The sequence below is a fragment of the Castanea sativa genome, chromosome 1 (assembly GCF_040712315.1).
Source record: "Castanea sativa cultivar Marrone di Chiusa Pesio chromosome 1, ASM4071231v1".
Taxonomy (NCBI): Eukaryota; Viridiplantae; Streptophyta; class Magnoliopsida; order Fagales; family Fagaceae; genus Castanea; species Castanea sativa.
In genome coordinates, this window is record NC_134013.1 from 21,175,660 (window position 1) to 21,189,261 (window position 13,602).

The 13,602-nt window shown below is 37.4% G+C and overlaps 1 protein-coding gene across 1 annotated transcript; it reads right to left on the reverse strand.

Annotated features, from left to right (window-relative positions):
* Positions 1-387: 387 nt before the first annotated feature.
* LOC142618228 (ER membrane protein complex subunit 7 homolog) lies at positions 388-4,647 on the reverse strand. Its single transcript, XM_075791139.1, has 7 exons — positions 4,379-4,647; positions 4,163-4,200; positions 1,581-1,689; positions 1,353-1,416; positions 1,132-1,248; positions 930-1,038; positions 388-728 (listed from the first exon to the last, which is right to left on the reverse strand). Exons 1-7 carry the CDS (start codon positions 4,459-4,461, stop codon positions 634-636), a joined length of 615 nt encoding a protein of 204 aa, XP_075647254.1. The 5' UTR covers positions 4,462-4,647; the 3' UTR covers positions 388-633.
* Between the last annotated feature and the right edge of the window lie 8,955 nt (positions 4,648-13,602).

Here is a 13,602-nt window from a genome sequence, read left to right on the forward strand (position 1 = left end):
AATCCTCACTTTTTTATCTTGCTTTTCCTTGTTCTTTTATGATTTTTATATTTTGAGAAAAGAGAGACATAAAATGGGAGCAAATTTACATATTTAACCTCAATTTTAACATAAGTGAGTTACGTAACCTTAATTGACCTAACCTCGTGGATAAAGTATCAAATTTCAAACCACGGATAGATAAGTTAAATTTCGGCCGAACCATAAATGGGTATATTGCAATTAGCCCCTTTTTTTAAGCCATTTTAACTAAATAATGAAAATATTTCCATATGAATGAGCCACTTTGAAATTTCAGGAGATGCAGAAGGCTGGCCAATGGCTGCCTATTTGTGTACAAACTTAAACGTAGAAATGCAAACTAAAACTAAAGTTAGCTACATATCATTAGGGATTGAAATATCGAATCAGATTTCATTATCTTTCAACTAGTCACCCAGGTAAAATACTATTACCTTCCACAAATTCCAACAAAAAGAAGTATAATTTTGAGACCACAAATTCAGTGACGAGTTTTAGTACCTATTTGCTTGATACAACAAGGCCTCCAGGGCTCCAAACTTAATGTTTCAAAATATTTCAGCTTTTAAATGGAGAAGGGATAGAGGGTTTGCACTTTTTCAAATAAATCCCTTAACTACTCCTCGCAGCACCAGGTAGCAAGCTTGAAAGAGATGGAACCCCTTGGTTCCTCATTTCCTCTTGTGCTCGCCTCATTTCCTCAGGATCTGCCACCAAAACACACCAAATTAATATGGTCAGTAAGAGAAATGGAACCATAATGCAAACCCTATCAGCCTCATGAAGCTCTCACCAAACATTAGGGTTTATCAAATTACATGAGGCAAGCCAATTAATGTTAATCTACAGCAAGTCAGAGCCTTAAGACCAGAGGTGAAACATAAAAAGTATGGACCAGAGTACTTTACCCATGTTTTCCATTAATTTGGGCATTAAAAACATAACAACCAGCATAAATCCCATCATCAGACCCATTGGGCTCTTCACAACAGACATAACGTTAAAGGGTTCCCTTATCTGTATAAGCAGAAACAAAATGAGGTAGAATAGATAATAGCTCCAATCAAACAAATTAAGAAGGAGAAATGGAAAAATTAAGTCTAAATGAACCTCATAATACTGTTCCACTCTCATTGGCTCTAAAACCAACTCGCCAAGACCCCTCCTGTTCTCTGTCAGTGCTGCCTGAATCTTGCCTGGAAATCTGGCGCTGACATCAACCCGGACCTAAACGCATTAAGAGAACACAATAATGATAAATCTTATTGGTGATTAATGATAAAAATAAAAATAAAAATAAATGACAAAAAATGTAGATAGTAGAGTCCTACCGGAGAGAAGTAATAGCCTAAAGCATCAACTTCAATTAGATGAGTTCCCGCAGGCACATTATAGCTTTAAGCATACATATTAAGGATTCACAGAGTGCTTAAAGTATGATTCATTGGCATTCCTCCCAAAAGAATAATATACAGATAATTTGAACACTGAAAACTGAAACTGTGAGCCCAACAATTATAACAATAAAGATGATGTCAAGGTGTGAAAAAATAGGATACAATGAGAAAGATCCATCATGTCTCAGAAAAGTAACCCTTTGGCCACCGTTTAGTATAACTTTGACATTTGATGATTTTGCTTGTGCACCAAAACCTTTCACACCCATACCTGCCAAATAAATTCATAAATAATCCGGATCTCAAAAAAAAAAGGAAGGGGGGGAAGGGGGGCGGGAGACAAGAAGCGCAGTGAGAGGAAAAAGAACAACAACAACCAAGCCTTAGTCCCAAAATTTTGAGATTGGCAATGGGTTCTCAATAATCAGATTGGCCACATGGATTATTTCACAACCAAAAAACGTCAATGCATTGTTTGAGCACCAAAAACCAACTTGGAGTCCAAATTGTATTATCAAAGACAAAAATTGATACAACAAATTATTGAAATAATTTCCAATTGAGATCTCAACATCCATGATCAAAGTGTTGCATTGGTACAGCCAATGGTCATTGGGCCAAATGGCACCTCCACCATCCCATAAGGATGGGGGTTGTGGTTCTTGTGGATGAGGTTATGGGTTCAAGTCCCCTTTGGGTGATTGAGTAAATTACTAGGTAAAAAAAAGAAGAAGCATTCAATTGGAAATAAGCAATTACAGAAACTTTCCTAGAAGATAGAACTGACCCAACTGATCTCATCTCATACACACAGACGGGCTAAACCTCTATTCAGTGACCGTAATCATCTTCCACAAAGCACTTATTCTTTTTTTGATAGGTGGGAATATTTTTATTAAAAAATTACTACTTCATTGACAAAGGGCATGAAGAAGCCTAAAGAATTACAACCAAAAAAAAAATGTACAAAAAGACAATGACTCTAAAAACATCGTAATGGAATCACAATACGTAAAGCCCCATTAACGAGACCAACCAAATAAGGAGCTAGAAAAAAGCTGTTAGCAACTGACTCTGTGTACACTCCACATCTTCAAATGTGCGCCGTTTACATTCCTTCCAAATAGTCCTTATTATGCATAAAGGAATCATGTTCCAAATATACGACAAATACTCACCTTTCCCAATTTATCCAACCAAGAAGATGAATCACCTTCTCCAGTAAAACCTAGTGGATCCCAAAAGATCTAAGAACAAAGCTTCACAAATCATAAGCAACCATACAATGATTTAAAAGTCCACCATTTGCAACACCAAATTACTATAGTGTAGCCTCTCTTAATGAGATTGTCACACAAAAGTATATTCTCTCATGCCACTATCCACACAAAAAAAAGAGGCCCTCCATGGAGCTTTCAAAGCCCAAATACCTTTCCAAGGAAAGGGACAACATTGGAGCCCCTTAGAGCATTATAGAAAGACCATACATCAAATTCTCCGCTCTTCTTAAGTTTCCACACCATCCTCTCTATGAGGGATATAGGAATCTAATAGTTAGAGAAATGAAGCCACCTAGTCTTACTCCCAGTCATTAAAGTCCCAAATAAATCTAACATCCCAACTACTCCCCCCGCCCATGTACTATGCCTCATTGAGACTCCACTGAAGCCTCTTGATTTGTGGAATTATCATACAAGACAAGATAAACGAACCTCAAAGGCTCCTCATTACACCAGTCATCATGCCAAAACCGGATATGGTTACCCAAGCCTACATCAAACTAGATGTACAGTAGAAACTTATCACATCTCATCCTAATACTCTTCCACAAACCACACCCATGAGAACCTCGAACAAGTTTCGAAGTACAACCACCCCACTCCACTCTGAACTTCAAGATCATTACATGCCTCCATAACCATGTTACCTCTACCCCCGAACCACCAAAGCCACTTCCCCAACAGAGTCTAATTTAAGGCTGTAAGCTTCCTAATCCCCAAACCGCCATTAGCAATAGGAGTACATACCTTATCCCATCCCACCAAATGATGTTTAAACTCCTCCCCTATCCATTCCGCAAGAAATTCCACTATAGTTTCTCAATCATATTTGCTACCCAAAAGAATGGTAAACCCATCCTTCTTTTTTTAGGCTCAGTAAACCCCAAGTTCCCCACCCCCACCCCACCCACCCCGCCGCCCTTGGAATCTAACCCCATTCCATGGTATTAGCCAAGGTCGAAGGGCACTTCTTATTCTCATATTCTTTTTTTGATAGATTTAATTCAATAGCATCCACTCCATTTTTTTTATGTATTGGATAGTTACAATGGGGGAAGGGGATTTGAACCCTAGACATCTTTGTTGGATGGCGCCAATTGAGCTACAACTTTCTTGGCAATGCATCCATTCCATGATGATTGTTCTATAATTTTAGGCAAAGATACCAATTGTTTTTGGTGTAGGCGGGATTCAAAACCGGGTCACTTATACTATAAGAAGTATTAATAAACTACTAGTACGCGTGATTCATTTTCTTAAATTGCAATTTGCAATAGATATTATACCTCGACCTTTTCGAATGCTACACTTTTCTATGTTCACATGAATTTCCATAACTGAATCTAACTCAAACTAGAGCAAGTTATTTAATAGCCATATCAAATTCGTTCCAATTTTTGCTACACTGCAATTAAATTAAATTCAATTTTTTTTTTTGGTAAGTAAAGGAAAAGAAAAACATACTTTGAATCTTCACTCGACCAGTAATGGTGTAACCGTCACTGTAAACGAAAAACAAAATATATAATCATAAAATTATAATTAAATTAAATATAAGTGGAAAAGAAATTAAGGTTGCAAGTCTTAAAATTCGTAGAAACTGCATCAGCTAAAGCGCTTAATAAACATTTTATGCTATTTAATTTTTTGGAAAAATATAAATAAGATGAGAAAACCTACCCAGATGAGATCGCGAGAGAGAAAGAGAGCAAGGAGAGACATAAATGCACGAAAAGTACGAGAATAACCGGTTTGGATCTCATGGTTCGTGGTTGACACAAACAGCAAATGTTTTGTTAAAAAGCTTCGGAGCTTATGAGAATGAGAATTGGGTTGAGAGCCAGAGAGAGAGATCGACTCGGACTCTTCTAACTTCACTTCCTTGTGTTCTCAGATTTCTTCTATACGGTTGTTTGATCCCGTGTTATCGATCTTACTGTGTTCTCTTTTTTGTCAAGTCTATCAAGACGGTATGATATATACAAAAGAGTGGACCCGGGTCGGGTCCGAGCTCGAGCTTACTATCAAAGTTCTTGATAAAATATCTAAAACAAATACATTATTTGGTTCGGAGCCTAATATTCAATTAATTAAAGGCTTAGCAATATATGAGCTAATCATGCAATATTATATTAAACTGACTACCAAGCTGATTCTCAAAAAAAAAAAATTACTACCAAGACTTTTTTCTTTTCTTTTTTTTGGTGCTAAATAATCACTTTATTGAAACAAAAACATGAAGACAAAAAAGATTACAACAAGGAAGAGAATTTGTTACACAAAAAGGATTACTACCAAGCCCATTAATTAACTTAAACTTAGGTTGTTTTCCAATTGAGCCTTATTGTTTACAAGCTTATTTATGAATATATATATATATATATATATATATATATAGAGAGAGAGAGAGAGAGAGAGAGAGAGAGAGAGAGAGAGAGAGAGAGAGAGAGAGGCTTGGGTTTAGCTTATTTATTAAGCACACATAAAATTAAATTTTAAACTTGGTTTTTTTTTAAACAAACTTATAATACATTATATAGTCAAAGTACAACTACAAAATGACATAACCTTTGTAGTAGTAATCTGAGGTTATAAGGACTGAAATTCTAACACACAACCGATGTAGGATTAACATCCCTATATTTTTTTTTTTTGTTGAAGAAACAATAATACTTATTAGAACACATAAACATGAATAAATATAAACGAGTTTTTTATTGAACCAAGCTCAGTCTTTTTATGAACAACTTAGTTCATTTCCAGCCCTACTTACATGCACATTACCTCATCACTTGAGTTTAAATATAACACCACACTAGAATACAAGGCAAAAATACTGATTATAACAAGCAATAATAATTAATAATTAATAAAACCCAATAAATCCCATTTAATAATGGAAATTACTAGAGAGGCCGGAGTTTTCCTCACAAAAATTCACATTATATTGTAGTTGGGCCAAGTAATATCAATTTTTTTTAGCACTACTCCTTAATAACCAATTTTTAATATATACTTTTTTTTTACAGAGTTTCAACATTTGACATCTAGGGATGGCAATGGAGCGGGGCGGGTCCGAAGGATGGGGTGTTCGCCCCCACCCCACATGGTTTTGTCTTACCCCATTCCCGCCCTGTCCCACATGACAGGAAAAATTTTCTTACCCCATCCCCTCCCTTTGGGGCCTCGTGAAGACCCACCGCACTCCGTAAAACTCTACTTCTTGTTAATTTGCCCACAACTATTAAAATTGTTTTTAATAAAACTTGTTTTGTTAATAAAAATATACGTGAAATTGCAAATATATTTATTCCATCAAATCCAACTAATTTTTAGCAAAAATTGAATAATATTATTAAAGTGTTTAACAAAACAATATCCCAACAAAAACAAAAATCTTATAATACAAAATAAATGATTCAATAATATATAAATTTTTTTATAATTAAGATAAAAGAAAATGTTAAAACTGGTACCTTATTTCCAACCTTGCTAGAGAGAGAGAGAGAGAGAGAGAGAGAGAGAGAGAGAGAGAGAGAGAGAGAGAGAGAGAGAGAGAAAAGAGGCAAAAAATCTTGTTAGGTAGAATAAAATAAGCTAGTGATATGTTTATTTAAATAGTATGGTTCTAGGGTATGAAAAATTTATAATTTAACCCTTATCAATGCGGGGCGAGGTAGGGATGGGTTGGGGCGGGGCGGGTTGGGTCTAAAAAGTTTAAACCCATCCCCGCCCCGCCCCGTGGTGCGGGGCTAAAATCTTGCCCCATCCCTGCCCTCCCACCTTTGCAAGGCGAGGAAAACCTGCGTGGGGCGAAGTAAGGAGGAGCGAGTCAAACAGGGCAGGTAAAAATTGTCATCCCTAATGACATCCGCTTCCGATGATGCTCTTTATCATCAGACCAAAACACCAATTGATTTTTGATGTAGGCGGAGATTGAACTCCAGATTTCTTATTTAACCATAAGAGACTTTACCAGTTGAGCTAATTGGAACCCACTATATATATATATATTTATTTATTTATTTATTTTTAGAATCTTCTTAATAATTACTTGGTATGGACAATTCAATTTAAATTAAATCCTTAATTAAATTCATTAACTCATACATTGTACAACATAATTTTCAAGTTTCAGCACCTCCTTCGGAGTTTTGTCACCTCCAAATCTTTTACTGTGGAGACAATTGTTTCACCTCCAAATCTTAGTGCCAGTTGTCTTCTTGATCTTCAGAAAATATTCGTCTGTCAATTCTTTTCTAACAATAGGCATTATGAGACTGAGCAAAGGACTAGGCCATCATGGAGTTCAATAGTTTCTATCTTGAAGAAGGTGTGACGGTAAGTGAGAAAGGAAAGCCAAGACAAAAGTGGGTCCAAAAGTGGGTCCCACAATTTTTTTTTTTTTGTTCATATCTTTCACTAATCATCTCTTCCTTGGAACCATTCTTCATCAATGTCTGCATCTGGATCATGGTTATGGTAATAAGGATCATCAAAGTCGAAAGGACTGGGCATTTTCCAATGGTGTTGATGGGGCCATTGCTGTCGGCAAACATCTGGGTCTGCTGGCACAATGTCTGGAAGGATTCCTTGATTGAGTGATTCTGCCATTGTGAGTGAATAGTGATGGGATATCCAAGATACATCCGTGTGTCTTTGAATAGTTCCGTCGGCATTTGTTATCCAATGTACTTCTGGAGGGTGGACAATTCCTTCTGCTTGAACATTATTTTTGGAGTTCAGCTTAGCTACTAGACATGCTGAATTGATTTTGTGACCAAACCGGGGGTGATCTGTTTTGTAATACTTGAACCACTGACCATTATGAGCATCATTTTTCAAGATTTCATGCCAAAATTTGTTAAAATATTTATTTTCATGAGGAAAAGTGTATGAGTAGAATCGTGGCTCAAAATGAATGCACAAGTAGTACTCATTGAGTAAGTACCACATGTAAAGGTAATGGGCAACGTTCCAATATGTTATCCAAAATGCAAATGGGGTTTTCCATGGTTGCTCAATATCTGGGAAAATGGCAAGGAAATGGCTTTGGTGTTGTTTAAGGTAATCATGGAGGACTCGAATGATTCTTTTAGATCTGGCTTGGAAGGTCAGGGTTTTTATTTGGTCTTTTATGTCTGGGGGAAGGGTTTCTATCATGTTCATGATATTATCAGAGGATGAAGTAGAAGGGTCAGAGGATGAAGAAGGGCCTGAGGATGAGGATGGATCTGTTATTGGGTATACACATAAGGGTGGAGGAATTATTATGGTATGGAGGACTGGAGGCTTTCTAGAAAGGTAGTTAGTGATAAGGTTATCTGTACCTTTGATGTGTTTGACTTGGAAGGACCATTGTGAAAACCAATTTGACCATCTGAGTAACTGGGGATGGGGGTGCATTTTTCTTTTGAACTGGAGCATTTTTGGGAAAGAAGACATATTCATTTCTACAAGAAAATTGTGACCAAGGAGGTGAAACTGGAACTTTTCAATACCATGTTTAACTGCCAGGATTTCTTTGAAAGTGGAATGATAATGGAGTTCTAAAGGCTTGAATGCACCGCTTTTGTATCCGCAAATGTTTCTTTTTCCATTAATTTCTTCAAAAAGAGCTGCTGCCCAATACTCATCACTTGCATCTGTTTATAGAATTCTTTTTCCTGTTCCTGGAATCTGCAAAGGAGGAAGTTTTTCTGCTAATTTTTTCAATTGTTGAACTGCTTCTGTATGAACTGAATTCCATACTGGAGGAGATTTTTTCAACAACTTGGACAAACAATCTCTGTGTCTGGAAATTTTTGGAATGAAATCTGACATGTAGTTAACAATCCCAAGAAACTGCTGGATCTGTTTGGTGCTGGTGAGTGTATCTGGAAATTCACTAAGAGAGACCGCTATGTGAGGCTGCAGAGTGTACTTTCCATCTGAAATGTTTACTCCCAAGAAATCAATAGAGGATACTTCTATGACCATTTTCTTTTCTGAAAGCATTATCCCTTGGGCTTTTACTAAATTGTAGAATTCAGTAAGCAATTTTTCATGGGAATCTGCATCTTTTGAGAATAGGAGGATATCATCTACATAGATCAATACATTTGACAACAGTGGTTGAAACAGAGTTACCATTGCTTTTTGCAACTGGGATGGAGCATTTTTAAGGCCGAAAGGCATTACCGTCCATTGATAATGGTGGTCTGGAATGCAAAATGTTGTCTTGTATCTTTCTTCTTGATGGATTCCTAATTGCCAAAATCCTATTTTGAGATCAAACTTTGAAAATACTTTGGCATTGGAAAGATGCTGGAAGAGAGCACTTTTGTTTGGCAGTGGAAACTTGTCATCAGCAAGGAAATGATTAAGATCTTGGTAATTGATTACCAATCTGAGCTTTCCTCGAACTTGTTCTGCATGCTTGTTAACATAGAAGGCTTCACATGCCCATGGAGAAGTTGTGGGTTCAATGAGGTTTTCTAAAAAAATGGTAGCTAACTCCTGCTTAGCTAGGGACAAGTGTTCTGGATTCATACCTCTATGACTAGCTTTTGTGGGGTTAACATCTTCATTCTTTTTTAAGGGAAGGGTTATGAAAAAGGCTGGGTTTTTCCACAGATGATTTGGGTTTTTGAGGAGGAATTTTGAGTGGGTGGCTGCACAACATCTATTGATGATCTGGGCTTTCAAGGAGTTAAAAGGGTTTATTGTGAACAAATGTGGTACCTGGGTCCATGTGAGAAGGTGTTGTTTATGCAAGAGGCATTTTGAGGACCATCTGAGGCTGGGTATCTGGTGAAGGAGGTCAAATCTTATGAGGAGGTCTCTGCCTGTGAGTGGGGATCCAAGAACTTGGTGTTTAATGGTAAGGGTTGGGAATATTCTAATGTGAATGAGTTTGCTTTTCTGGGTGATCAGGAATGTTTCTCCATTGGCTGCTCTGAACATCTGATGATGGGGTAACCAAAAATCTTCTGGCAAAATCTTAGGATGGAGGATTGTTGCTGCTGCTCTTGTATCAAACAAAGCTATCACTGGGATGGGTCTGGAATAGGTATCAAGGAGGATGTGAACTTGGGCTATTAGTGTGGGGCCAATTATTGGGGCTATAAGAGGCTGAGATGTGTATATGGTTTGGATTTCTAGGTCTGAATCATCAGTAATGATTGAATCTGATTCATCTTCTGAGGTTGAATAAGCCATGACTACCAAGGCTTGGGGGGAATAATCATCATCAAGGGAAAAGAGTGATTCAACATCTGAAAATGGTGTATCATCTGCATGAATTTGGGCTTGCTCCAAAAACTTTGCTGCTTTTGCTTTTTTTGGACAATTTTTTGCAAAATGACCTGGCTTTCTACATACAAAACAAACTTTTAAAGTTTTGCCTTTGAATTGCTTTCTTCTGAGAAATTTCCATTTCTTTTTTCTGAAAAACTTCTTCTTTAGATGAGAATGTTTCTTCTTCTAAGAGTACTTCTTGTAATGATCTCTTCTCTTTGTTGGACAAGAACAGGTTTTGTCATAACACTTGATCTGCAAATCTTTCCTTTTACAATTGTCTTTAAGCTTGCTGTGGATCTTGTCAATCTCTGAAAGAAACTTTCTTTGATTGCAGAGTTTTTCCAAAGCAATAAGGACATGCTGATAGATCTCACCTAAAGAGGCTTGCTGCAAAGTGATTTTTTGAAGATTCATCATACGAAGAGTCTCATCACCAAGTGGTTCTGGGAATGAATTCAAGAAAGTGTGTTTGGAATTCACATCATCCATGCCATTAAAGGCATAGTATCTGCTTGACATTCTGTCAAAATGTTTTTCTAAATCTTTTCTTTCAAAAGAACAACATTTCATGAGTAGGAATTCATCTCTGGCTACTTCAGTGTAATGGACTAATGAACCAAGAAATTCATTATGGAGGATCGTGAAAAAATCCTCGAGTGTGTTACTCTGGGCTGCTTGTCTTTGCCAGTATTCTCCAAGGTTAATCCACCATTGTCTCAGTCTGCCTGTTAGTCTTACGACAAATTTGGCAATAATCTGGGCAACTGTATTGTTTGAGGCCTGAAGTTCTGCTGTACACCATGAATACATGTTGAAAATCTCATCATGCCATTTTGAAGGAGGACTGTTATCAAGGGTAAACAAGTGCTTTGAATCTGTGGTTGATGAGTAGGTTAATCTTGTGTGGTGATCAGGGATGAAAGGTGGTGTAGGAAATATTGGTGGTGGAGGTGAAGGTTGTTTAGGGCAAAGGACATCATCTTCTTCTTCTACTTTTGGCTCAGTCATGAAGACTTCATCTAGGTCAAGGCCAGACAAGTCTAAATCCGTGTCATCAATGACTGGAAGGACAAAAGGTTCTGTTGGTTCTTGAAGAGTTAAAGTTCTCAGGAATGATGATATCGGGGTTGGAGGGTCAGAATTTATGGCTAACATGTTCATATCTGGAGGTCTGGAGGAAGCACCAATAGTTGGATCTGGTGGTTAGTATAAGGATTCTTTGTCTTTTTTGATGGGAGGAGGTTCCTTTTGTGGTTGAGGTTCTGGTCTGGGTTGAGATTCTAGTTGAGATGGTGGTGTTGGGTTTGTTATGCTGGGAAAAATTCCACATGATTTGAAAGGATTTTGAGTTGGATGTGTCATGTTTAGTGGTTGGAGGTTTTGGTATGGGGAAACTGGGAAAAATGGTGAGGGTACTAGTATGGACAGATCTTTATACAATGATTGACGAGGTTGATATGGCATGTATACTTGCATTGGAAGTGCTTGGGTAGCTGCCTTTTGTGAGTTTTCCATAGACTGGAGTTGCATCAACAACTGTTTTTTTTCTTTTTCTTTTTGCCCGATGAGTGGAAAGGAGACAGACAAATCTTTTACTGTGGAGACAATTGTTTCCAATTCTTGTTCAACTGACTGTATTTTCTTCTTCAAATCTTCAATGAGAGAATTTGAGGATGAGAAGGTATGACTTACTGCTTCAGTCAACTTTTGTTGATTGTCAAGAATTTTTTAAAGGACTTGATTCTGTGCTACAGCATTTTCTGCCTGCCAATTGAGAGCTACTTCAGCTGAGGAAACTTGTTTTTTGGTTCCATCTAGATTGGTTCCAACAGGGTTTTTGATTTTCTAAACATGTTTAACATTGGCTTGTGGGTGGTCAAAACTTTCTAAAGGAGGAAAATTTTGTGAGTATGAAGGTGATGCATGGTCAAACATATAACAAGGTAAGGGCTTTTGTATGTGGGTTTGACTGGGAGGCTTGGGTTGACATTTCTGTATTTGGGGAAGGACTTTCTGGTAATATGGGATTAAAGGTGGTTTCTGGTTTTGTTGGTTTTGATCATGACTTTCTTTGCATGGGGAAAGGGATGGAGGTTTTTGTTTTCTGGATCTGGGATAAAGGACATAGTAGTCAAACTTTCCTGAAGGTTCTCCAAGGAGGTCAACTTCTGGGTCTCCTGCTTCATATCTTTCTTTAAGAAGCTATTGTGAAGACTTTTTCTTTCTTCTTTTCTGATCTTCTTCAAATACTTCTTCTTCTCGACATTCTGCACAATCACAAACATCCCACCATATGTGTCCAGTGGATGATTTTCCTTCATAGACAGGTTTTCCATCTTCTCTAAATGCTTTAATCTGAAGACCATCAAGACCTTCATAAGAGATTGGTTGGATCATAGCTGTAGGAAAGATTGTGACTTCTTATTTTTCTGGTGCTGCTGTCATAAACCTAACTTCAACGTCACCATTCTGGTTTCTGATGAAGAAAGTAGTGTTGGACTGGATTGGCTGAGATGCCTGATGAAGAGTCTCATATTTTGTAATCCATGACTCTAGAAAGAGCTTTTTCATCTGATCTTTGTTCAATTGTCTTGGAACAAATGTGCTCATAGGCGTCATGCCTGGATCAACTTGAATCAAAAGAGCATCATTGGACTGGGCTATCTCTGGTATGGCTACGTCAAAAGCATGGTTTTGGAGTCTGTAGGCAAGCTGATAGTGAAGTGTAGCTGCAAAAGTATCATGCACTTGAGAAGCTCCTGTAATCTGGACTTGGACTTTAAGAGCATCACACAGGTGAGGGTCTTTGAGAGACATGTTGAAATTGGGGAAAAGGGTGACAAAGACTGTTCCTGCATTGAGTGTGGTTTGGACAGTTCCTATAACTGCATTATGGTATTTCATAAATCTAGAATCAAGAAGAGCAATTCTAGAAGCTATAGGGAGTCATTTTCTGCCATGAAAAGTGAGTGCGAGTCTTACTGCACCAAAATGGAGGTGAGTGTAACCTTGTCTTTGCCATGGAATGACAAACTCTCTAGGAAGGGCAAGGGTGATACAGTTTTCTTTTTCACTGGCTGGAATATTAAACTGATCAAACTTTGAGGCTTGGACATATTCTTTGACACTAGAAGGATGAGAATGACCTAAAAACTTTTTTATGGATTTTTTGAAGGTTTTTTGAGGTTTATCAAACACAGTATAGGTATTTACAATAGGGAAATCAATAATAGGTATTTTACTATCTTCAGGGACATGAGATATTTCATACAAGTAGTCTAATCTATTTGCAGTGGATTTACGAAGGGAAAGATCACACACGGTTGTGATGGTATCAGTGACTGCTGAGGATGTGACTGCTGAGGATGATGAACTAGCCATGATAGTTTCTTTCAGAGATTGACAAGATCCACAGCAAGCTTAAAGACAATTGCAAAAGGAAAGATTTGCAGATCAAGTGTTATGACAAAACCTGTTCTTGTCCAACAAAGAGAAGAGATCATTACAAGAAGTATTCTTGGAAGAAGAAACATTTTCATCCAAAGAAGAAGTTTTTCAGAAAAAAGAAATGGAAATTTCTCAGAAGAAAGCAATCCAAAGGCAAAACTTCAAAAGTTTGTTTT

Bases quoted from the DNA above. Each gene is read 5' to 3' on its own strand.
- LOC142618228 (XM_075791139.1), bottom strand. From the start codon at position 4,461: ATGAGATCCAAACCGGTTATTCTCGTACTTTTCGTGCATTTATGTCTC. The intron at 1,249-1,352 runs GTAGGACTCTAC...TAATGCGTTTAG, and splicing joins TAGGCTATTACTTCTCTCCG to GTCCGGGTTGATGTCAGCGC. The intron at 1,039-1,131 runs GTTCATTTAGAC...CTGCTTATACAG, and splicing joins GAGTGGAACAGTATTATGAG to ATAAGGGAACCCTTTAACGT.